This window comes from Bos indicus, chromosome 13 (genome assembly GCF_029378745.1).
Source record: "Bos indicus isolate NIAB-ARS_2022 breed Sahiwal x Tharparkar chromosome 13, NIAB-ARS_B.indTharparkar_mat_pri_1.0, whole genome shotgun sequence".
NCBI classification, from domain to species: Eukaryota; Metazoa; Chordata; class Mammalia; order Artiodactyla; family Bovidae; genus Bos; species Bos indicus.
Genome location: NC_091772.1, coordinates 29,561,486 through 29,588,586, shown reverse-complemented (window position 1 = coordinate 29,588,586; position 27,101 = coordinate 29,561,486). Strand labels below are relative to the sequence as shown.

General features: G+C 41.7%; 1 protein-coding gene across 4 annotated transcripts in view; it reads right to left on the bottom strand.

Annotated features, from left to right (window-relative positions):
* The window catches only part of SUV39H2 (SUV39H2 histone lysine methyltransferase), a 30,011-nt gene extending 11,065 nt beyond the window's left edge, over window positions 1-18,946 (bottom strand). Inside the window, exons 1-3 of one of the 4 annotated variants that reach the window (XM_019973095.2) lie at window positions 18,777-18,946; window positions 15,953-16,098; window positions 1,601-2,272 (exon numbers count right to left, since the gene is read on the bottom strand). In XM_019973095.2, the coding sequence (XP_019828654.1) occupies window positions 1,601-2,272; window positions 15,953-16,098; window positions 18,777-18,807 (849 nt within the window). In that variant the 5' untranslated portion in view covers window positions 18,808-18,946. Of the gene's footprint in view, window positions 1-1,600; window positions 2,273-15,952; window positions 16,099-17,922; window positions 18,329-18,389; window positions 18,499-18,776 lie in introns of those variants that run through there. The other 3 variants (XM_019973093.2, XM_019973094.2, XM_019973097.2) reach the window with 3 other exon arrangements.
* Between the last annotated feature and the right edge of the window lie 8,155 nt (window positions 18,947-27,101).

Here is a 27,101-nt window from a genome sequence, read left to right as displayed (position 1 = left end):
CTACATGATAGCTCTCTGTAGAACACACCAGAATGTAAAGAACTAAGTTTACAAGTAAGTATCTGTGCTCTAAAGCATAATTTTCCTATAATTAATCTGTGTGTAGTTACAAACAGAAATTAGTTGCAAATACAGGAGAGAAGGTATGTTAAATCCACAGTTAACTATGGCAAGTTTAGTTTTGTAGAACAGGTGGTTTTCATGAAATTCTGCAACTCATGACCATCATCTATACAGTTCCGCTCTGAAGAACACAGCTTCACCACATGCTCAGATTAAGAAACCAAAAATGTCTCAAGTGATTCATGGTGGCAACCAAATTCAGCTGCATTTATTAAACTCAAAAAGAGAATGATTTGATTATACAAGATCCAGTCTCCTGAATAAGTGATTTATAATAATCTGCCGTTGTCTAAAAATTTAAGGATCAAAATAGGGATGCAATTTAACCTGAGAATTCTGAGTGAATGCAGATACTTAAAGGTGATCCAATTCCAAACAACTTCTAAAATATCTGAGTTGACAACCCCAGATATGCAGTCACACTTGTATTTTTCTAGCCATAGCCTCTCCCACCATTCAGTCTGGGGAAGAATGGTGCAGGGGTCAAAATTCTAGAGCCTTGGTTTTGAATCTTGGTTCTTTGTTACTATTAAGTGACCCTGGGTGAGTTGCTTATTTTTCTCTGTGCCTCAGTTTCCTCCTGTATAATAACGGAGAGAATGCTACCATGTCATAGAGTTGTTGACAGAATTCATAAGTTAAAACACGAGGTACTTAGAATAGTATGCAGTGAATACTATCTTCTGTAGATCTACATTGCATGTATAAAAACAAATTTGCTTAGTATTTGGTAATTTAGAGAACAGTCTTTGTAGCTGAGTTACAAAGGATTCGGACGTTCCTTGCTGGCGGGTGCAATACATGTTTTTATGTATATTTTACAGTGCTTGCTCATAAAACGTCCATTTACTCTACAGTCTTTCCTACTGATACAAAACTGAGTTTTGCCGACTACACATAATCATATTTGGTCAAATGGATGAAGTGAATTACAATTTAACAGTTTCCGGAGCCCAGCCTGGTACTCTGTGATGACCTAGAGGGGTGGGATGTGGGGAGGGAGCCGCAAGAGGGAGGGGGTAGGGATACATATATATATGATGGATTTGCGTTGTACAGCAGAAACCAACACAACATGGGAAAGCAATTTTCCTCCAATTAAAAAGTAACCACCCCTCTGCCCCCAAAGTTTCCAAGTCAGGATGTTTTTAGATCTGATTTTCAAAACTGTCTTAGGACTCTTGTGTAAAATAGCTGTCATATTTTCAAATTTACAAATGCCAGTTCAGTGACTATGACTGGGTGTTTGTTGAAAGATGACTACTACATTTGTCATTATATATAATTTTTTGATTCATATTCAAGTTTATATTTTTAATGATGCCAGTGAACCCTTCTTTCAAACCTGAAATTTGTACATATTTGCAACGATAATATCAAAACATATCAAATGTTTGTCACAGAGGTTAAAAAGGCAACTTTTCAAAAGCATAAACCTTCCTTGTACATTATCTGCTATGAGAGAAGGTGAACGTACCTCTCCAACATATTCCATGACAAAACTCATTCTTTTAATCTTCACAAGGGTTTTTACACCCCAGCCACAGCCATTGCTAGTTCGAAAGATGCAAAGTGAATACTGTGTGCCTTTTTGTACGATCCTGTTGGGACAGTCGGGTCCACATTGACATCTTGAGTTGCACTCGTAAATGGGGGTACCAGGTGGGATTTTAATTTGTTGATTTTTATTATAAGCCAAAAGAACTCCAGCTTCAGCAGGACAACATTTTTCAAAGAAGCAATCTGTGCATGAACAACCAAAGGTAGCTTCATTTACTAAGCTGATTCCAGGAGCTGGTTTGTATTCATTAATGTAGTAGAAGTCTGAAGGGGGCCCCTCTAAGTCCACAGTATTTTCAACAAAAATCATTCCTTTGTGAGTCTTCCTTCTGTTGAGTTCATCCTGCCATCTCTGCAGGGCTATCCTTTGTTTAGCCTTCTTTACAATGTATTCAGCAACAGCAGGTTTCAAGGCTCTGTGATTTTCTTTTAGAGTTATTGCTTTGCCTTTCTTTACCTGAGATAAATAATTATGCTTGTCATTAAAGAACTGCTGAAGTAGTAATGGGCACTTGAGATTTTGCAAAGGTTCCCAAGTATTTGTAGAATCTGGCCATCCTTTCCATTTTACAAGATAATATTCCATATCCTTAAAATATAAAAGAAAATGCAAATCAGATTATGACATATCCATTTATCAAAAATAATTTAATATCTTAAAGGGTATTCATTATTATTTTTCTTAAAAAAGTTCATAATACACAGTTACAGATTACTAGCAGATGAAATACAAATCATAAAATAAACCTGTTTTTCTTTACATTACATAAAATATGTACAGAAAACTTAGATATAGCATTATGTTTGACTGCAGGCAAAAGAGTCACACCTGGAGAAAGATAAAAGTAATGAAATTCATGAATATGTTACCAGTGATCAAGTTAAACAAAACAGTATTTATCTTTATATGGAAATAAGCTGTACCAAAATGAATTTATGACATAGGTCAGTGGCTTGCTTGGCCAGCACAGCTGCAGACACCACCCTCTAAGGTCTGTAATAACCGGTTCAATGGACATGAACTTGGGCAAACTCCAGGCGATAGTGAGGGACAGGGAGGCCTGGAGTGCTGCAGTCCATGGGATCACAAAGAGCTGGACGCGACTTGGTGACTGAACAAGGTCTATAATTTAATATTTTACGCTGGATATGAGGGTAGTTCTTTTTCATTAATGTCCAGGACACACCTCCCTAGATTTTCTAGAGTGAACTGTCTCCGTCATTCCTGGCCGCAGGTCACTACTGAATGTGGCTGGTCCAAACTGAGATGTGCTCTATGTAATAAACACTGCACTTCAAAGACTCAGCACAAAAATAATGTACACTATTTAATTTAAAAACATTGATTATACATGGAAATAATATTTGGGGTTAAATGTATTATTAAAAGAAGTTTCACCTGGTTCTTTCCATTTTGTTTAACACAGTTACAAGAAAAGTTTTTTTTAATTATAGTTGTCCTTTGGTACTCACCAGAGGATTGGTTTCAGGACCCCTCTCGGATAATAAAATCCACTATGCTCAAGTCCCAGATGTAAAATGGCATAGTATTTGCATACAACCTACTTGTATACTTTAAATCATCTCTGCTGCTGCTAAGTTGCTTCAGTCGTGTCCGACTCTGTGCGACCCCATAGACGGCAGCCCACCAGGCTCCCCTGTCCCTGGGATTCTCCAGGCAAGAACACTGGAGTGGGTTGCCATTTCCTTCTCCAAAGAAATCATCTCTAGATCTAATATAATGTGAATGCTATATAAATAGTTGCCAGCGCACGGCAAATCCAAGTTTTGCTTTGCAACTTTCTCTTTTTCAAATATTTTCTCTCTGAGGTTAGTTGCATCCTGTGGTGCAGAACCTGGGGATACAGAGGGCCGAGTGTATACACCTGTAGTTTGTATCATATTTCTATTGAACAGCACAATTCCAGAGACACTTGCCTGTGGCTGGATAGGTGACAGGCCCTCAAAGCACCAAAAATCAAATATTTTGATTTATCCTTCAGACTGCTGTTGGTCACCATGGTACCTGAAATCCTGCTTTCTCACCCCAGGAGTCAGGCCGTGTCTTCTTCCGAATGCTGTATTAAGTTTCTCTTTAGAAACGTAGTCTAGTGTACGTGCGTGTGTGCTAAGTCGCTTCCACTGTGTCCGACTCTGTGCGACCCCATGGACTGTAGCCCGCCAGGCTCCTCTGTCCATGGGATTCTCCAGGCAAGAGTACTGGAGTGGGGTGCCATTTCCTCCTCCAGGGGATCTTCCCAACCCAGGGATGGAACCTGGGTCTCTCACATCTGCACTGGCAGGCAGAAGTCTAGTGTACATGCTGTACATAATAAATTATTCAAGTAACGTCTCGATTTTCTTTGTTCTCTAGAATAGCGAACATATACCTATGAGTGCTAGGGTAAAATGTCTTCTGAAATATAAAGTAATTAAACTGCATTCTATGGTTTTTAGTTAGCATTTTAATTCATAGATATTGATAAAAAAATTAACTGGGATACATTTGATTTCGCCTGAAATTTTAAATAGAGGTTTTATTATAAAATAAGGATGTCTTACTAGTTCTAGTTTATATGACCTGGCAGGTCCAGAAAATGTACTGAGGCATGATGGGGTGAGGAGCATTAAGGCAGCCTTGCAGGAGCTCACCTGGCTAGTCAGGGAGCTTATCTCCATGTTTTATTATATTCTACTCAATACACAATAATGCTTGTTAATGAAAAGAGCTCTACTTCTTTGTGAAATTGGTAAAAATGTTTAGTCAAAAAAAAAAGTGATTAAATTATGGCATGAACATATGCCCCAAAACTGTACTTCTATGAAAAATATATTATGATTCCAGGGCAGAAAAAGCCTAGACATATTGAAGTGTTAGTCAAACTGGCTCACTAAAACATAACATGGGTTTCTCCCTCCTGTCAGGTGACTACAATTTGCAATGTTGTTAGCAGATATATGCTCAATAACAATGAGGATGGTTTGGCACCATGTAACATTACCTATTCCCCTTAATTATAAATAAAAGTTACATTTTTCTGATTCCAAAATAAAACAGTGCAACCCTGGTCCTCTTTTTTTTTCCTACCATAGCCCTGAGTTATACACCAAAAGTTGCCAGCAAACAATGAAAGAAACACTAAAAACACTAAGCCACTGAAGTCCGCTTTCTAAATAATGCATTGTTCAATGATGAGTCATTTGCATTTTTAGTGATTATTTTGTATGTTAATTACATTGTATCTACTTAACTTATGGATGGTAAAGGTGCTTCTAAAGTATGAATGCAGTGTAAATACAAGTAACATTTTATTTCTATTTTGTAGATTTGTCTTACATTTTATAAGAATGAAAATTTTACTTTTTATATATATATCTCATTTTACTTTTTATATAAAAAATTTCCCTTTTTAAAAAATAAAATAATTTTATACAGAAATCAGTTTGACTTAAATGCAATGACTTCAATACCCTAAACTCTCAAATAAAAGTCAAAAATTTCTTAAGTCTCACAGGATGTCAATATCTTATTCAGACATGCAGTCAACTCTTGATTACCTATAAAAATGGAGTGGAGTCATAAAAATGATCCATTAATCACTCCTGTATAATTTGGAATGCATCACATGAAATTTTTTCTTCAAGACATTTTCCCCCACTATATTTGGCTTAGGTTAAATTCATTCAAATATCTTAGTGTCTATAATGAGCATATGGAAGTTCAGTCACTAGGGGGCGGGATGAGATGTAAGACAGTATTAGCCTTTAAGTGTAAAATCTCATTGGGAAAGGAAGGCAGTAGTATGTAAAATAAAGAGCGATGCAAGGTGGCACAACTTTAAAGGCCAAAAAAAGTAAGACAATAAATACCACTAAAACATAAAGAAGGAAATCAATATAGGTCAATGAGAAAAAGGCACAGGAAGCAGAACAAACTACGCTGTGAAAGACTGATAGCGTTTGTTGGGCAGGGCACAGGGCAGGCAGGATGAGAAACACAAGCGAAGCTTGGAGCTAAGATTTGCATGAAGTATCCAGAAAACAGTGAAGAGACAGATTTAGCTAGCTTTGAGGTTGAGAACACTGAAGCGAGAGATTAAACTGCAACAGCAAGGGAAGAGCAAATTTGGGACAGCCTTGAATACCTGACTGAGGCATCAGAGCTTTATTGTAGGCTAATGGTTTTAACAACTCAGAAACCACGGTGTTTCTGTAGGAAGTGTCATTCAAAATAAATATTTAATTTTATCGTGTCTATTAGAACATTTTACCAATCTTCCAACTGTCAAGCCAATTCAGTCCTCATCTGACTTCCTTAGGCTTTGATATCATAGTTCTCTCTTCATTTTTGTTCCTTCTCTGCCTTCTTTGCTGAGATCTCTGCTCATCACTTAAAACAATGTAGTCACTCAGGATTCTGTCCTTGGTCCCTTTTCACACTAAAGTGTTTGTCTCTTTTGAGAATCTCCAGAGAGCTACAGACTTTCCCCTATCAAAAGTTACATGTATGATACAATGGGTAATTTCAGGATATTTGGATTCTAGTCTAAGAATTCTTCCTCTAAATGTTCTCTCTGGGCAACCTCATTACTCCAACGGTTTTAACTGTACGCTGACACTCCCAGAATTTGAGCTGCAACCCCATGGAGTCAGTGACCTACTAGATGTCCTGTAGGTTCTTAATCTACCCACAGGGAACTCACCACTGCTGTTCCTAAGCAGTTCCCCTCTGTATTCTCATCAAAGCAGCCTTAACCTCCTCTACCTGGTCACACAAGCTGCAAATCAGGAGGTCAATCTCATGTCTTTCTTCCCTTCAATCCCCCATCAGCAAGCTTCCTTAGATCCTTTCACCCATCTCTATTAACATAATGCTATTTACTTCAAGCCTTCAGTCTTGCCCAGATTATGGCACTGATCTCCTACTGGTTTCCCTGCCTCCAGACTAACAACAATCCATCTATCCTTCTCTACTAAAGTGTAGATTTTTAATAAAAACAAAAAGCACCCCCCCACCACAGTACCAGTCATTCTGTTATTTTCTTGCTTAAAATTTTTAATGGCTTCCCCACTGCCTAAAGAATTAAACTCAAACTTCCAATTATAACAACAATTATTCTTGACTGGGTCTTTGATGCTCCCCTGACTCAGTGTTCCAATATGGCCCCATTCACATACCACCCTCTAGCCACACTGAACTGCTGTCTTCCTACCTTTATTTTGCTCTGCTCACACAGTTATTTCTAGTTAGAATGTCTGCTTCCATTTGTCTACTGAACACCTATTTCAGTCTCATCTTTTCTGTGCAGAAAAACTCACCCATTTTTAAAACTCAGCTCAAATGTCATCTCTCCTGTGGAGTCTTCCTTGCCACTCTTGCCCAAGGTGGACTGATTATTGCCAACTTGAGTTCCCATTTCTAATAGAAACTATTGGGTTAGCCAAAAAGTTCGTTTGGGTTTTCTGTACAATCTGATGGAAGAACCCAAACAAATATTTTGGCCAAATCAATATTGGCCAACTCATTTGCAGGAGGGTAGCAATCTTATTCCTGGTAGCCCTAGCACCAAGCAGAATTCCCCACTATGTCCTAGGCACTTACTAAACGTTTCTGAATGTGTAACAAAAACTGTGACTACTAATATGTATGCAGTATTAAAAAATCACAATAGTAACCATATGAATCCTTAAAAGAAATACAAGCTGTTCAACTTAACCTGAAGATAACAATTCATGGTTGTTTTTTTTTTTTAATGTCTGTTAGTATCTGTTACCTGTTGCCTGTAGCCAGTAAGAGGTAGCAAGCACAAACTCTTTAAAATGCATATATGTGGGAGCACAAAAAAGAAAAACAATTAAAATCTACCTCTCATTAGCTAATTTTCCCCTGCAAGTTTTGAGATCATAATATTCAATATTAATGGTAGAAGAGCTGCTGCTGCTAAGTCGCTTCAGTCATGTCCGACTCTGTGCGACCCCATAGACGGCAGCCCACCAGGCTCCCCCGTCCCTGGGATTGTCCAGGCAAGAATACTGGAGTGGGTTGCCATTTCCTTCTCCAATGCATGAAAGTGAAAAGTGAAAGTGAAGTTGCTCAGTCGTGCCCGACTCTTAGCGACCCCATGGACTGCAGCCCACCAGGCTCCTCCATCCATGGGATTTTCCAGGCAAGAGAACTGGAGTGGGGTGCCACTGGTAGAAGAGCATGAATCTGAATACGAAAATCACAGTTACATGGGAACACAGTTTGAGAATTATTCTGGTCAATGGAAAGTCACTGGATTTTCGCACTACTAATTGAGAGAGTGTACGTATTGTGAGGAATGGGTTAGAGGCCCAAAACTGACACAAATGAATAACATGACCCTGGAAAAGTCCTTCTTGGAGCTCTATTTTCCTGACCTCTACAATTTAGGTTTTAGTCTAATGATTTCTATTATTCCATTTCTTAACAAACCACCCTAATTGCAGTTGTCTTTAAGGAATATGACTATGGTGAAATGTGGATATTTTGTTAATATGTGTCATTCAGTCTAGTGCTAGTCCTAGAGACAGAGAATGACCTGGAAACTTTAAGAAGTCAAACCTTTAGGTAATATTTCTTTAATATTTGATTCCTAAGGACTTCTTCACTGATGAGCTGAGTTTGTCAATAAAGAGCACCCAGTTTTGTCACAAATTTTTCTGCATGAAGGGGCAACAATGGCAAACATGTGGCATTAAAAAAAAAAATCACATAGCACCGAGACTCCAGTTCACAGCCTTTGAGTTCCACTGGACCCCAGCAGGAGCCCATCTTGGTAACTGTCCCGTTGTTCCCCCAGCTGGTATTCCTTCCCCGTCCTGAGTTGGCTATTCCAGACCTTCTCCATTTTCTTCCAGGTCCCTATCCCCCGCCTCCCCCCTAGTATTTTTGGGAGCACACAGCCCTGACTTTCGACTTTCCATCCTTCCATGGACGTGGAACTAGAGACGAAGGGGACCAAGGATACGGCAGGAGAGGTGCCCTTCCTCCATCAATGCCTTCCCTCTCCTGTCTCTTCAGTTTCTTGCTCTCTCCTGATTTTCACTAGCATCTGACTCTCCCTTAATTTTTTAAAAGCAAAATTAAACCTCCTTTGAGATATAAATGCTTGAATAAAGAGGGGACCTCTAAAAGATATGATAAATTACTAAAAGTTTAGAGATCAGAGACTAAGGTCAAGGAGTGGAAGATTTTTTTTTTCAGTATAAAATGCTTTATAACATTCAATTTTAAAATTCACATTATCTAGTCAGATATTTTTTTAAATTAAATTATCAATACTCTTAGACCCTACACATCCATATTTGAAAGTGAGAGTTCTTGAAGAGTTGCCCACGCTACTTGACCTTACTTTCTCATTTCCAACTTATTCTTTAATTCATTCTATTTTGGCTTCTTCTATCCAAACCACAGAAATGCTCTCAGGGCATCAGCGACCTGTCCACTACTCAGTCCAGAGGGTAACGTTCTACTGCTGCTTTGACCCCGCTGGTCATGACTCTGTCTTGCTGACAAGAACTGCTCCTCAGGCTTCCGTGGTTTACTCTTCTGATTCTCCTACCTTTCTTGCCAGGTTGTGCCTGTCCTTGGACAGCTCTTCCCTGTGAGTACCCCTTCCTGTTCCTCGATCTTGGCTCATCTCCCATTTTTTTTTGCGTGGATTACTGTAATGGGCCTCTTATCCTTTCAATCCACTCATTGTGCAACAGCCCCCTTCCTGACCCCTCTCTCCCATGTTACTCCCCTGATCAGAACTTAGAGTCAAAAATTCCTCTCTCTGTCTACAAGAAGTGGCACTTTCTGGGCCCTGCCCCATCCTTCCAGCCGCATTTCAATCCTTCTGGCTTATTATGTTCCATCCATACTTCAAAGTCTTTGCAGGAGTCAGGCTCTCTTCCGACTCAGGACCTTTCCCCATTATCTCTACACCCTTTAGTACTAAGTCTGAAATCAGTTCCTCATGGACACCTGCCTATTCTCTCCAGGATGAGTTACAGCCTTCTGTTACACTAGCCTCATCTCAACTATTATTCGGTTCTTGGTACAGTGATAGTTAAGGTTTTCCTACATTCACCAAAAGGCAAACTCCATGACATCAGGGACCATACTTCTGTGTCATTCACCACTGAGATTGCTAGTGCCCAGGGTGTGACATGATAGGTGGTAGAAGACTGGAGAAATATCTGTGGGTTAATGAAGGGGTAAGTGTACCCAGTCCCGGGGCTTCAGTCCCCATTCTTCCACCAATCACTTCAAGGGCCATGGCACCAGTCAGTTCTCACTCTTGATTTAAAGCCACATTTCCAACCACCTGTCTTCTTCAAGTTGGCTTAGAGGGTCAAGAGTCTGCCTGCAATGTGGGACACCTGGGTCTGATCCCTGAGTTGGGAAGATCCCCTGGAGAAGGAAATGGCAACCCACTCCAGTACTCTTGCCTGGAAAATCCTGTGGTCGGAGGAGCCTGGTAGGCTACAGTCCATGAGATCGCAGAGTTGGACACGACTGACCGACTTCACTTCACTTCACTTCCAACCACCTACTGGTTCAGCTCACATTTAAATGTTCTCAACCTTCTTCTCCAACCTCAATCTGGCCCCCTATCCTACTCCTCCTTATACTAAGCCTCATCTTCCTGTATTCCTGGGTCTTGGTGAACAGGACTACCACCAACACCACTGCAAGCTTTCCAGTGCTGGATCCCCAGCCAACACCTTGACTGCTAAACCACAGACTGAAATTTTACATCCTTGATAATTAAGCAAATCATCTACTTCTTTTCATCTTGATTGTTACTACTTTAGTTCAAACACAATCACTTCTCGCCTACATTACAACAGCCTTTCAGAACATGTAAGCTGTACATGTGTCATTTCCCTTCCTGCTAATCCGCTCTCTCCCTCACTGAGAAGAGAAAACCCTCTGAATATAGTGTCACTTTTTAGAACCAGATGATGCTCTCTGCAGTAGGATGGCTGGAGTTCCTTCACTTGTCTCTCACCATCTCCAAATCCCAGATCCTTCCCCTCCATTCTCTGTACTAAAGCCTTAAGGAAAGACTCCATTCAGTGTTACGAGGTCCCAGCTGGATGTTATCTGTTCCAGGAAGCCTTCTCTGAGTCAGCCTAGGCCTTCCTCCCATCAATCGCGTCAGGATGTCTGTCTTAGTGCTTACTAGTCTATACAGCATTGGATGGTTTACTCATCAATCTTGTTCACTGGGCTGTGAGTTCCTTAAGATTCGGGACCATTTCTCATTAATTTTTATGTTCCCATTGCCTAATGTAGCACCTGATACAAAGAAGAATCTCAAATGTTTACTGAGTGAGACTACAGAAAGATGAATCGGCAGACATCAGTCAGTAAATTGGTGCTGTCATTTAAGCATGAAGCTATGAAGACATGGTCCAAAGGTCATTGTGAGGACTGGAGAAACCACTGACATAAAAAACCAATTCATCAACCATGAACTAAATACCCACTGTGTACTACGGTTTATAGTAAGACATAGTCTTGGCCCTCAAATCGTTGATAGTTAAGCAGGGAAGGTATGAAACAAAGCCACAAAATGGGAAAAGTTTTAGAATAATGACAAAAACAGTGCTTATCCTGAACATAAAGAAAGTAATTTTGCTGAGATGAGCAAGGAAGGAGCCTCTGTGGTTGGTGTAACCTTTCAGCTGAACTTTGCAGGCATGCAGGATTTTGCAAAGGAGAGAAGAAAAACAATGTTTCGGAGAGAGAAGTGGATGAGAAAAGTCAAAAGGCACCAAGGTGCATGATGTGTTCAGGAATTAGAATATAAGCTCTGTCTGTTGTTAAGCTAAATTCTCAATGCTCAGAAGACTGCTCAGCTCATACTACACATTCAGTAAGCCTTAGCTACATGGAAGAACTTTCTAGCATATCAGTGCGGTTGGGAAGTAGGATATGTTACAGGAGATGAAGCTGGGAAGGGGTTTGGAGGCCCGATGACAGAAAACATCAGTCCAAAGGGACTCAGCTTAGATTGGCAGACACCAGGTAGCCACTGAAAGGGCTAAAGGAAGGTCCTAGTGCAATCAGAGCTGTGTTTCAGAAACTAATGACTCTGAAGAATATGCTGCTGAACAATCTCTTTTATGAGTTAAATGGAGGGGAATATTTAAGAAAAGGACAGGGTCATAAAATCTCTCACCTGCCCTGACTGTAAGACAGAGAGACACAGACAGAAAAGGTAGAAATATACTGAAGTAATACTGGCTTACAGACTCAATAACCTGTGTTAGGCAGAAGAAGTGAGGGATATAAGTGGGCTGTCGAGGACATACGTGCAGGAAGCGTGCTTATTCCAAAGTAAGAATCCAAAAGGAGAAGGCTGAAGGACAGCAAAAGTTACCCAAACTGAACTGTAAGACTAAGAATTCTGAATAAGAAAAAAGATTGGCAGCTCCTTCAATGTAAGCACAGATTCCTTGGTAATTAACTCTGTATTAAAGTGGATCAGGAATTAACAGCAAAAGACAGAGACATATGGTCTCTAAGAGGTAGAGACCATATAATCAGATGACCTATTAGATTTAGAGGGTAGGGAGAAAAGAAGAATTTATAAGGATAGGTCACTGTGAAGATTATAATTCGATGAAGCTAGACAGGGGACACTAGATCAGGATGCAGGTTTGATGGGGGAAATGGGTATAGATTTGAATATGTTCAGTGTGGTTACCTAGAAACTGGGTGCCCAGTTTGAAATGAAGCTCAGAAAGAACACAATGCCTCACAGAGATTTGAGGGTCACTAATACTTTTGCCTGGAAAATCTCATGGACGGAGGAGCCTGATAGGCTGCAGTCCATGGGGTCGAGAAGAGTCAGACAAGACTGAGTGACTTCACTTTCACTTTCCACTTTCATGCACTGAAGAAGGAAATGGCAACCCCCTCCAGTGTTCTTGCCTGGAGAATCCCAAGGACAGGAGCCTGGTGGGCTGCCGTCTCTGGGGTTGCACAGAGTCGGACACGACTGAAGTGACTTAGCAGCAGCAGCAGCCAAATCAATGTAAGTAGAGACCACCAAGAAGAGGCCGTCCACAGAGCAGATTCCAGGTGAGAAGAGGGCCGAGGAGAGCGCCTTGATGAGTACGTATCGACATTTCAGAGGAAGGACAGGCAAGAGACAGCAAAGGAGCTTCAGACAGAACGTTAAGAAAAACTGGTGGTGGAAAGAGTGGAGATTGAGGTGAGAAACCATGACAGCACATGCTGCTCCCACATGACAACCACGGTCAGTCTGCTAACAGAAACCCTATGAGGTGGTACTGTCCATTCATCTCAGGGAAGAAACTGAAGGAAAGAGAACCAGGTAATATATTGAAGGTCATGCAACTAGTACATGGAAGAGGCGGAATCTGAACCCAGGCAGTCTCTCCAGGACAAGAGGTTCAAGGAAGAAAGAGTAGCCAACAGGGTAGGATGTTGCAAAGAAGGAGAACAGATCTGAGGTCCTCAAATGTGGCAATTAGGAGGTCACTGATAGGAGCATAAATCAAAATGAAGTGGGTTAAAAAGTAAGACGGGAAACAACAAGCAAGCTACAGCACAAACTTTTTGCAATCTGTGTATCTGATAAGGGACTATCTAGAATATACAAAGAACTAGTACAACTCAGTAAGAAAAAGACAACCCAATTCAAAAAAAATAGGTAGGGACCTCCTTGGTGATATGGTGCTGAAGAATCAGCCTACCGATGAAGGGAACACAGATTCCATCCCTGGTCCGAGAAGACCCTACATGCACGGGGCCCCTAAGCCCGTGCACCGTTAACCCTGAACCTGTGCCCTAGAGCCTGGCTCCACGACAAGAGAAGCCACCACAGTGAGAAGCCTACGCACCTCAACTAGAGTAGCCCCTGCTCACCACAACTAGAGAAAGCCTGCACAGCAACGAAGACTCAGTGCAGCCAAAAAGAAATAATAAATTTTAAAACCTTTAAAAAATAGGTAAAGGATCTGCATAGATAGTTCTCTAAAGAAGATACACAAATGGCTATCAGCACTGGAGCAGATGTTCAGCATCATTAGCCATCAGAGAAATGCAAATCGAAAGAACGAGATGCTCCACACCCACTAGGACAGCTATAATCAAAGTCAGATAACAGGTATTGGTGCAGATGTGGAGAAATCAAAACCTTCATACACTGGTGGTGGGAATGTAAAATGGTGAGGTCACTTTGGAAAACAGTTTGGCAGTTCCTCAGATGGTTAGACCACAGAGGTACCATATGACCCAACAGCTCATCTCCTAGGTATATACCCAAGAGAAACAAAAACATGCCCACAGCAAGACTTGCACGTGAATGTTCATAACTTTATCTATAACAGCCCCCAGACAGAAACAACCCAAATGTCCATGAAGTAATGAAAAGATGAATCAAATGTGCTATGTCCATATAATGACATATTTGGCAATAAAAAAGGTACTGATATATGCTACAGTATGAAAACCTTGAAAATACTATGCTAAGTGCAAGAAGCCAATCATAAAGGACCACATACATACTATATGATTCCATGTACATGAAATGTCCAAATAGGGACATCTGTTGAGACAGAAAGTAGACTAGTGGTTGCTGAGGGTTAATGGGAAAAAGATCTGGAGAGGTTTGGGGAGTGATGGCTAAGCAGTATGGGGTTTCTTTTTAGGTTAATGAAAATGTGCAACCACTGCTACAACTAATTTTAGAATAATTCTGTGAGTGTGCAAAAAGCTTTGAATTGTACAGCTTCAACTGGTGAATTGTAGGGTATGTGAATCATATATCAATAAAGCTGTATTTAAAAGTTGATGGGAAATGAAGAAGAAGGAAAAGATAGGAAATGCTTGAGTGGGGATGCAAGATCAAAGAAAGATTAGGGAAAATCTGATTTATCGATTAAGATAAACCAGTGGAAAAATAGCACTTGATTTAAAAAAAGACATCAAAGATTAAGCAAAGTTCTGAAAGGGATGGGCAGGGGAAAAAAAAGAAAAATAGGTGCAACCTCTGAACAAAGATAACTGATGTGAAGTAAGTTGAGAGTTCATACTTGAAGGATCCAAAGAGGTAGAAGTCTGCAGCTGAGAGGGTGAGGGACAGAGTAAGAAGTCCAGAAAAGTTATAATTGGGAAAACTGATGACAAGAATGGAAGAAGCAAGCGAAAGATAAAAGGCTTGTCCAGTGGAACTGAGCAGTGTGAGAACAGAAATAATATATAATGGAGCCACGAAGTGTGATTGTATGACCCCTGCAGCTATACTAGCCAGGCAAGAGTTTAGAAACTGAAATGGCAGAGGACTGGGCTGTTTGGGGGTTGAAGACTACAACCCTGAGTACAGAGAGCGCTGACAGTGTAGGTAAAATTTTGTTGTTGTTTAGTTGCTAGGTAGGTGAAATGCTTCATCACAACATTCCACTGAGTGAGGAAGCCAGTGAGACCAAAAGAAGATGGATGTTTCAAAGGAAGAATTTGATTTAATGGCAGAATCCATATGGAAGATGAAAGAGAAGGAAAACAAGGAAACAGGATTTGATTCATTCATCCAGAACTGACAGATGAACAACCAGAGTTCTTACAGAATAGGTAGGCAATGGAGAGATGAATTACTCGAAAGTATATGGTAAAGTTTAGATTGTAAGAGCTTCTTGAAGAACCCTGTCATTTTCAAGAGAAACAGAAACACAGGGAGGCCCAGGGAAGTTAAATGACTTTTCTGGAATCACAAGGTACTAGACAAAGGCTAGAAATGACTGAACTCCAGGCTGCCCTACTGCACAACAAAACCTGATTGCTATCTGGAGTTTGACAGGACGGTAGGAAATACAAATGGTGATGCTTCTTGAGATTTGGTAACATTAAAATTGGCTTGAATTTCTAGGTTAATCTCAGGTGATAGTGGGGAAATATGATTCAGGAACAAAACGAATGACAGGAGAAGCCAATCTGAGCTAAAACATTTGCTCTGGTAATCCACATGGAGATAATCAAGAGTTGGATGTACAATGACATAAGTACCTTGAAATATTTGAATGTAAGAACATTTTATGCTTCAAAATCCTTTCAATGTTAGTTGGCAAAACAGATGACAGGACATATAAATTTATCATGGCTAAGAATTGTAACCATTAAGAAGAGCTTTGCTTACTTTTAAGGTTATTTTTATGCTACAGAAATATGAAATACTAAAGGGAGGTCTGATTAGGTCTTTTTTAAGGGTCTAGATATTTGCCTTACCTTTACTACCTTGTAGTCACACAAGTATTCCACCTCATAATTGTTTAGATTCCTTTTGGTGATTCCAATCGATTTACATGTGAGCTTTTCTTTTCTACATAATTCCTGAAGAGTATCAAGTGAAACTAGGCAAGGCACACACCAAGCTACAATAAGAAAATAGAATTCTTTACTAATGAAATAGCTACTCAATCAAAATAAAACAAAACAAAAAATCTTGACTTCTATATCCCCACCCTTCAACTGGCAATTTTATAAGACTAAAAATTCAAGAAACCATTTACATGTCTAAGAAAATTTAACCACCGAAGAACTATTTTAGTAAATATTTCTTCCTGGATTTTCTCATGTGTCTCTGCCCTACTATATCAATTTCCACTAAGCCACCTGAACAAAATGTTTCATGTCTATAAGCTTTCATAAGATTACACATAGATAGGCTGGGATAGTATTTTTAACTTTTCATTGTATTCTATATAGAACTGCTGTTTTAGTCAAATGTAGACCTCAAGCACAAAATTATTAGTTAGAGATACATCTTAAATATATTCAAAAATAATCTTACATTGTTAAAAAGTAATTTTCCCTTTCTCTTTGTCCAGCAATAAGAACTGAAATCTAATTCTATAGTTATATACTCGTGACATCATATGATCCACTTTTCCTATTTGAGAAGGTTGTATGAAATTTTAACTTCAATTTTGCCCATGCAGCAATGTAGTTTAGCAAGGTAAATTAACCCAAGGGCTACAATTAAATAATGAAGAGTATATTGAGTTTTGTAATACTCACTTCCTGTATTGTTTTCAAAGCCAAGGATGACAATACAGAGTATTCAATTTACACCAAGCCTGAAGAAAATTACATACACTCATCATCAACCTTCTAGAAGCCAGTAACAGTGCTGTGGAAGAGTCTACCCTCAAATTCCTATTAAGAGTATGCCACCACACTGCATTAAAAACAGGTTAACACAGAGTGGTGATCCACCGGCTAAGACTCCAAGCTCCCAATACAGGGGCCCAGATTCACTCCTGGTCAGGGAACTAGATCCCATACGCTGCATCTAAGACAGAAGATTGGTGTATCTCCAACTAAGACCTGGCACAGCCAAATTAAGTAAATAAATATATTTTTTTAAATAGGTTAACACAAACTGACGTTTAGAAACACAGAATAAACTTGGCTTTCCGGCTAGTGCCACGAGAAGCACCAGAGAGGATCAAGGGTCCTCTGTTCCAGCCCCCGCGAGGCCCCCTAGCTACATGACTTGAGGGAGGTTTCCATCTTTCCGGGATTCAGCTTCACTGAAAAAAATGTGAGGGCTGGAGTAAACTGGGAGTAAACCAAACAAAACCCATCAGTAAACGCACGCTTTACTTGGCAGCTCTCCAAGGTAGCTGTGATAACCTTTTGGGTTTGGAGGTAATTTCCCAGGAAGAGAGAAGAGCTGTTCCTAGTATACCCGTTCCTCGCCCTCCCAAATTCACCCAGGGGTCTCATGATCAGAAAACCTGAAATATGATTTCCAGCCGCCCCACCCCCCAAAAAAGAACTCAGTTCTAGATCAAGAAAGTGAAATGTATTTTTCCCCCAAAAATTTGAGGGGTGGTTTGGGGGTAGGGGAGTAGTGGAAATACAAACCACCCCTTATATCCATCCCTTCCATTTAAAAAGCCTCAGATGTTTTGTGTAGAGTTAACCTCGTTATGCTGATTACCTGGACTTTCTACCCAAGGTGTAATCTGTCTGCTGTTCCTACCAATTTCACTTAGTGCAAGTAACAGAAGAATTCAAGACGCAACCCTCCACGGAAATGCTAGTTTTGAGAGTAAGAAAACTTGGAACACACGACAGCGCAACCCCCCTGGTAACCAATCTGTCTCTAATAATGTAGAAAGAGAATTCACTGGGAAGAGTAAACATTTCATGACCACCACAAAAACTTGACACTAGAAGTTCACACTAACCCCTAGCGGAGGAAAAGTTGGGCGATAATGAGTCCATAATCCAAGCGGAGAGGCGCAGTGCTGGAAAACACCTTTCCGATTCAGAAGGCATTGAAAGTTCCAGTCTTGGAGCGCGCGCACAAACACACGTTCAGCACCGAATTCTTTGGCGACCACAGAAATAGCACGCAAGTTCCCTCCCGGCGGGGATGACGATTCCCGTGAGCCAGAGGCTAACGCCTCCAGTACCCACTTAGTGGGACTTCCTCCAAAGGGTCCTCCCCGTACGTCCGAATCGGGGTACATCCTCACTCATTTCCTTTCTTAGCCTTCACACCTCTCAGCCCCGACCTCTCTCCGCTCCTCCGACACTGAGGTCACACCCACACCACCGGGATCCTCCTGCTCCCAGTTCCAAAACCAGCCCGACCGCAAACGTCCCGCTCAAACCATCACAAAGGAGTCGCGCCCCCCTCGTGTCCACGGACCTCGAGGCGCGCAAGGATCCGCCGTAGCCACCCGCATGCCCCCAAACAGCGGACGGGAGGGGTGGGGTTTCTGGGCCGGCCAGCGGCGGGGGCTGGGCCGCCGGGTCCGTGGGACGGCAGCGGAGGGCGGGGGCCGGGCCTCGCGAGGGCCGGGCGCGGGAAGAGATTGCGGGCAGCGGGCGGGCCGAGCCGCGAGGAGGGTCAGGGGCCGGGGGCAGGGAGGAGCCCTCGGCGCGCGTCTGGGGGCCGCAGTGTCAGCCGCGCGGAAGGCGGTGTCTCGCCGCGTCGAGTTGGGGCCGGCCCGCGCGTTCCGACCCCGCTTCCCGGGCCTCGGGAGTTTGCCCGGCGGACAGGGGACAGTGCGGGGCGCCGCTCTCCAGCCCTCACCTCCTGGCGCCTCGGCCCCGGCCGCCGCCATCTTGAGGAGCTTTCATTCAAACTGGCGCGGTCTGACGGGATAGCTCAGTTGGCCCAACGCCCCGCCCCCGCACAGCCCGCGCGGAACTCGGGAGCCCGGGCGGGGGCCTAGAACCCGCGAGGCGTCCTGACGTCACGGCGGCCGTCCCAGCCGCGGCGGCGAGTGCGCCTGCGCCCCACGTCTTTCGCGGGGACCGCGCGGACAGGGGCGGGGCAAGCGGTCGGAATCTGGGAGCGCTCGCTTAGGTGAGCGGCCACCTGCCCTGGCCTGGTTGGCTGACCGCCTAGTTCAGGGAACGGGCATCAGTCAGGCTTTCCTACAGTAATTATTTCTTCTGCCTGGGCGCTGGGTGTGCAATGTGCAGAATTCCAAGCGCAATGTACGTTTTTTCCCCTCATAATTGTTCCTCAGCCACCTGAGCCCAACAAACCCTTGTTTCCTTCTAGGCTCTGCCTCTAGATCACACGTTCCCAAAATTGGCTATACATGGGGACCCCTTGGAGGTTTTGTTTTTTGTTTCACTCTCGGAGATTCAATAGGAATGGGGTGTAACGGGGACGTTGGAATTTTTAAAGCTCCCCAGGTGATTCTCAGTGTGCAATTTGAAACCACTGGTCTAGATCAGTGCTTCTCACACCTGAAAGGGCATAGGAGTCATCTGGACATCTTGTTAACATGCAGATTGGAATTGGCGGTGGCGGTGGCGGTGGGGGGGGGGCGGGGGCGGGTGGGCGGCGAGCTGGGCTGAGATCTGGAGTTCTGTTTCTGACTAGCTCCCGGGCTAAGCCCCACGCCTGGGGGTGGCGCCTATCCTTGTAGCCGGGCTGCAGGACGCCCAGGTACTCATACCTGGACCACACAGGTCTCCACTCCCACCCCGTCTCCATCCATCCATCACACCGCATCCATGGTGACTGTTGTAAACAATCTGAAGCAGAAATCTTCCAAGAGTAAATCACAGAAGTTCGGTACAAAGCCGTTTGACGTCTATCAAGGACTTTTAAAAGCAATTTATGTAAAATACGAAAAGATTTTAAAGCATCCTATCTAAGTTTGCGATGTTGAGAATAAACACAGAACATTAAAGGAATTAATTTGTTTTGATTACATTATGAAATACTGTCAAGCCATTAAAGATGTTTATGAAGCCTTTGGTGTCATGGAGAAGTGCTTAACAAAACTTCCTATAACATAAAACAACCAAAAGCTGTAAAATATACAATTTCAACTATGTAAGGAAATGTATAGGAAAACAGATATAAATTCTCGGGGAAGTGGTTTCCTTTTTGACTTCTTGCTTTTACGAATTTTCTATAATGAGCATCTTGTAATGGTTTAGTCGCTAAGTTGTGTCCAACTCTTGTGACCCGATGGACTCTAGCCAGCCAGGCTTCTCTGTCCATAGGGTTTCCCAGGCAAAAATACTGGAGTGGGTTGCTATTTCCTTCTCCAGGGGATCTTCCCGACCCAGGAATCGAACCAGGGTCTCCTGCATTGCAGGTGGGCTCTGCCAGCAGACTCCTCCTGCATTGCAGGTGGATTCTACAAGGTTATGACTGCCGGGAGCCGGTGAGGCATTCCACTCGGCATATGACCATCTTATTACCTTGATAATAAGGAATAGAAGGTCCTATCCAACCCTGCTACATGGAGGGCCCTTTGTGATATGGTGGTTCCTGCCCACTTCTCAAGCCTCACTGCTCATTTCCTCCTGTTCTGATTGTAACTTCCTGGAATATCCAATCTCCTGCTCCTTGTCTGCAGGACTTCGGTCAAACCTGTTCTCTCTGCCTAGAAAATGCCAACTCTCCCCCTGCCTATGCTAGGATGATTCCTACAGATCCTTTAAGACCTGGATAGCACCTCACCTACTTCCCAGGGCTACCCCTCCCCCACCCTCGTGTACTCTCTGCTTCTATGTTTTCGGAGCACCCCTACTCAACAGCATCCAGCCTCACTCAACTGCCCTCTACTTCCCTCTTGGTTTTCCCCCACCTCACTGGCCACTCTTCACTCCTATGTTGGCTCCCTTTCCTCTATCCAGCCTAAATGCTGGGGTTCAAGATTTGGCCTTGAGACATTTCTCTTACGCTCTTTTCCTAAGTGACTGCCTCAATTTCTATGGATTTAAATATCTTTTCTAGTTAAGAGTCCCAACTTTCTGTCTCCAGTCCTGACCTCTATTCTCAATTCCAGACTTGAATATCCACAGTGCCTAGCTGACATATCCACTTAGGTGTTTAAACCAACATATCAAATTGTATATATCCCCTTATTCGCCTGGAGTATGTTCCAAGACTCCCAGTGGATGCCTGAGACCACAGATAGTACTGAACCCTATATATACTATGGTTTTCCCTAAACATACATCTATGATGAAGATTTAATTTACAAATTAGGCACAGCACCATCACTTCATGGCAAATAGATGGCAAAACAGTGGCAACAGTGGCAGACTTTATTTTGGGGGCTCCAAAATCACTGCAGATGGTGACTGTAGCCATGAAATTAAAAGATGCTTATTCCTTGGAAAAGTTATGACCAACCTAGACAGCATATTAAAAAGCAGAGACATTACTTTGCCAACAAAGGTCTGTCCAGTCAAGGCTATGGTTTTTCCAGTGGTCATGTATGGATGTGAGAGTTGGACTGTGAAGAAAGCTGAGTGCTGAAGAATTGATGCTTTTGAACTGTGGTGTTGGAGAAGATTCTTGAGAGTCCCTTGGACTGCAAGGAGATCCAACCAGTCCATCCTAAAGAAAATCAGTCCTGAATATTCATTGGAAGGACTGATGTTGAAGCTGAAACTCCAATACTTTGTCCCCCTGATGCAAAGAACTGACTCATTTGAAAAGACCTTGATGCTGGGAAAGATTGAAGGTGGGAGGAGAAGGGGATGACAGAGATGAGATGGTTGGATGGCATCACCTACTCAATGGACATAAGTTTTGAGTTAACTCCGGGAGTTGGTGATGGACAGGGAGGCCTGGCATGCTGCAGTCCACAGGGTTGCAAAGAGTCAGATGCGACTGAGCGACTGAACCGAACTGAAGGGATTAACAACAATAAATAATAATGGTAGGACAGTTATATAGTAATAAAAGTTATGTGACTGTGGTCTCTTTCAAAATACTGTGTAGAAATTGGATATTTTCCATCTTAATGAAGCACTTATCACTTGCTGTGGTGGTAACTTTTTCAGTTTGAGGTGTGACAGCAAAACTTGCACAATTTTTTTTCCTTCTTCACAATTTTATAGAACATTTGTTTTTACCAAAGATCATGGGAATCTCAGCAGATGACTTTTTCCCTTTCCTTACTAAGTCGAGAACTTTCACTCTTTCACTTACATGAAGTACTTTATGTCTTATCTTTGGCATATCTGAATTGCCACATCACTCCTTGTGTGCTTTGGGGTCATTATTAAGGGTATTGTTGTTGTTCAGTCACTAAGTCATGTCGGACTGTTTGCGACCCCATGAACCATAGCACACCAGGCTTCCCTGTCCTTCACCATCTCCCTGAGTTTGCTCAAACTCATGTCCAATGAGTCAGTGATGCCATCCAACCATCTCATCCTCTATTACCGACTTCTCCTCTTGCCCTCAATCTTTCCCAGAATCAGGGTCTTTCCCAATGAATTAGCTCTTACCATCAGGTGGCCCAAGTATTTGAGCTTCAGCTTTACCATCAGTCTTTCCAATGAACATTCAGGGTTCATTTCCTTTAGGATTGACCGGTTTGATCTCTTTGCTGTCCAAGAGACTCTTGAAAGAGTCTTCTCCAACACCACAGTTTGAAAGCATCAATTCTTTGGTGCTCAGCCTTCTTTATGGCCGAACTCTCACATCTGTACATGCCTACTGGAAAAACCATAGCTTTGATTATATGGACCTTTGTCAGCAAAGTAATATCTCTGCTTTTTAATATGCTGTCTAGATTTGTCATAGCTTTTCTTCCAAGGAGTAAGTGCCTTTTATTTTGGTGGCTGCAGTCACCATCTGCAGTGATTTTGGAGCCCCAGAAAATAAAATGTCATGGTTTCCACTTTTTCCTATTTCCTATTGTTGTGAAGTGACAGAACTAGATACCATGATCTTCATTTTTTGAATGCTGAGTTTTAAGCCAGTTTTTACACTCTCCTCTTTCACCTTCATCAAGAGGTTCTTTAGTTCCTTTTCACTTTCTGCCATTAAAGTGGTATCATCTGTGTATCTGTGGTTGTTGGTATTTCTCCTGGCAATCCTGATTCTAGCTTGTGCTTCGTCCAGCCTGGCATTTTGCATGATGTACTCTGCATATAAGTTAAATAAGCAGGGTGATAATATACAGCCTTGATGTACTCCTTTCCCAATTTTGAACCAGTCCCTTGTTCTATGTTGGATTCTGTTGCTTCTTGTCCTGCATAAAAGTTTCTCAGGAGGCAGGTAAGGTGGTCTGGTATTCCCATCTCTTTAACAGTTTTCCAGTTTGTTGTGATCCTGACAGTCAAAGGCTTTCGCATAGCTAGGTCATAGAAAAAGCAAGGGAGTTAAAAAAAAAATCTCCTTTTGCTTCATTGACTACACTAAAGCCTTTGACTGTGTGGATTGCAAGATAAGGGTGACCTGAACACAAGCACTGTGATACCACGACAGTCAATCTGATGATTACTAAGTGACTGAGAGGTGAGATAGATACATTGGACAAGGATGATTCAGTCCCAGGGCAGCCAAGATGCCATCACACTATGCTGAACATTGTGCAATCTAAAGCTTATTGCTTATTTCTGGAACTTTCCATTTTTGGAATTCAGTGTAGGTGACTGAAACTTTGGAAAGTGAAAGCTTGTGTAAGAGGGGACTGACTGTACTCAGAAAAGTACCCTTGATTTTTGCCTCCCAGCCTGGTCTTCTCCACTGCAGCCCCATGAATTATTTCATCTCCATATGCTGGACCACCTGTTCAGGTGTTTAAGAAGTAATTCCAGCATCATCTTGATTCACCCTGTCCTTATTCTCCAAATTAACTCCATCCGCAAGTCATGTTAGTTATAGGTCTAAAATATACCTTGCTTCTGCCTCTCCTCTCCATCACTGTTGCTATTAGTCCAGGCCATCATTTCACAACCAGACTTGCAAAAAGCCTACCTGATGTCACTCCACTATTGCTCCCCTCCAGTCCATCTTCCATACAGCTGAAAATGTGGACTCAAACCTAAGTGGAACATGGCCTCCTTCTGCTTTAAATATCTCCCAATGTGCCTGGAATACAATCCCAACCTTCTAATAGCCCACACATCTTAGTGGGACTGGAATGCTGTCTTCTGAATCGTTGTGTCTCTCTCCTTCTGCCCACTATTCTTTAGGACTTGTTTTACTCATTCAGAAACCTGTCATTATGGAACTCCATTGGTGGTCCAGTGGTTAGGACTTTATGCTTCCAATGTAAGGAGAACGGGTTTGATTCCCGGTCAGGGAACTAAGAGGGCTTTCCAGGTGTCTCAGTGGTAAAGAATTTGCCTGCCAAGCAGGAGACGTGGGTAAAATCACTGGATCAGGAAGATCCCCTGGAGAAGGAAATGGCAATCCACTCCAGTACTCTTGCCTGGGAAATCCCATGAACAGAGGAGGCTGGTGGGCTACAGTCCATGGGATTACAGACAGTCAGACAAGACTTAGCAACTAAATAACAACAGGGAACTGAGATCACACATGCTGTGTGGTGCTGACAAAAAAAAAAAAACCTGTCAATGTGTATATCCTACATGCCAGGTTCTGTATGAGGTGCTGGGAATGTAACAAAGGACAAGAAAGAGAAAGACCATATCCTCCTTGTGGGAGGAGCAGATAATAAACAAGGAAATAATGTAAGGTAGCCCAAATTACTTCCTAGTTCAGAGGACATGGTCCTCCCTCTCTTCACATTGCTGAGTCTCAGCTTAAATGTCACTTCTTCCAAGACCTCTCCTGGTCACCCTGTCTGAAATAGATTCTCTCTCCCTTGCACTCTTAAGTGTACTTATCAAACCGTTATTTTGTCTGTTTGGGGGGTCTTGATCAGTTTCAGTAGTAATTTATAGAATGTATTAGGCTCTTTTATAAATCAACTGTTTCTTTTGTTTCTTTAGTCTTGCTGCTGCTGCTGCGAAGTCTCTTCAGTTGTGTCCGACTCTGTGTGACCCCATAGACGGCAGCCCACCAGGCTCCCGTCCCTGGGATTCTCCAGGCAAGAACACTGGAGTGGCTTGCCATTTCCTTCTTCAATGCATAAAAGTGAAAAGTGAAAGTGAAGTTGCTCAGTCGTGTCCAACTCTTAGCGACCCCATGGACTGCAGCCCACCAGGCTCCTCTGCCCATAGGATTTTCCCAGCAAGAGTACTGGAGTGGGTTGCCATTGCCTTCTCTTTAGTCTTGGATAGCATTTATTCCAGGGGACAGATTAGGCCTTGTGTCTTCAACACACATTACTGTGTCTACTGTCTAGAGCAGCAATTCTCAAAGTAATGTAAAAGGACCTCAAGATCCTTCCAGGGGGTCATAAGTTCAAACTACTTCATGACAATACCAAGATGTTATCTGCCTTCTTCACTTTTCTCTCATCAGTATACGATGAAGTTTTCCAGAGGTTACACAACTTGGACCCTGGAACAGACTGAACGAAGGAACAGATAATAAAATAGAGCTATTTTTTTAAGGCAGAAATTGAAAAGATTGAAAAATATAAAACAATACCACTCTTGCCACTAAATTTGTTATTTTCAAAAATGTTACCTGTGCTAATGTTAATTTACAAATGAATGATTATTTTAAAAATATCTTGGCTTTAATTTCTATATGGTAAATAACACTGAGAGGGAAGTTCGTGTGGCTCAGCGTTAAAGAATTTACCTGCTAATGCAATCCCTGGGTTGGGAAGATCTCCTAGAGAAGGAAATTGCAACCCACTTCAGTATTCTTGCCAGGATAATCCCATGGACAAAGGAGTCTGATGGGTTACAGTCCAGGGGATCGCAAAGAGTCAGACATGACTTAGCGACTGAACACAATAACAACAAATAACTATATATATATAACAAGTACAAACAAAAGTTCCTTAGGTTTTCAATAATTTCAAAGAGTATAAAGGAATCATGAGACTAAAAAGTTTGAGATGTTGGTAAATCCTGGCTGTAGATGAAGAGGGAAATAAAGTCACTAAACTTAGTGACTAAACAACAAACATACACCAGTGTCCTCAAGAAAAACAAATAGAGAATTATGCCACCACCTCCCAATTCTTTATAAAAACCACAGAAAGCATACTTTTGAAGATCCATGGAACGTCTCCTTTTCCATTTACATAAATTTTCTTCTTTGAGTAATAGAATAGTAGCAGAATGGACACCAGAAAATGTGAATTTAAATGAAAAAAAAAATGCACATAATGTGCTTAGAATAGTAAGCAATCAAGAAAAATTAAGTATACCAAAAAAGCACTTGAACATTAGTTCAAAACCCATTTATTTTCTCTGAGACCTTGGGAAATTATTTAACTTCTCTGAATCTATTTCCACATCTAGAACACAAAAATAATACATGCCATATTACTCTCTATATATTGCAAGTACTCACATGGTGAGATCACAATTCAAAAAGGAAATAACGAATTAAAGCAAATAAAGAGCAATACTATGATGTTACATGATAACTGTTATTTTAGAAATTCTGGCATTTCCCTCTAGTTTTGTGCTCTGACACTGTTTCCTCAATTTTTAAAAACTGTGATGAAATAGTTTGTGACCTCCTAAGACTTTCACAGTATTATATATACTATGGATATATATATAATATTATATATACTGTGAGTGTATTATTAGATATCATACTGTATACAGGCATTTCTTTTTGTATTTGGCTCTGTCCTTTAGACAATGTCAATGTCAGCAGGCAAAATTATAATCTGACATAATCTTCTGCTGATAAAAGTGCTCAAGTGTTTTAACATACATGAGACACTGCAAAAATGGTTGGTAAGTGAATGAAAAGATTATCAAGATGTTCACCAAAAATAACTTAACATTTGTTACTCAAGGTGCTAGAGTAGAGGATGTTTTATGTTTGCTTCTTTAATTTTAATTTATAATGAGTATGTGTCATTTTATAATCAGAAAAATGTTAAAGGTGTTTTCACCTTGAAAAATTAAAAGAAAAAGAAAAAACACTATGACGTTTAATTGGCAAATCTTCCAGTTGTGGATGTAAGAAAATTTGGGAGTACAGTAGACTCTTGAGAACATAGTTCAGGGACTATTCTGGGGGTTGGGATACAATGGT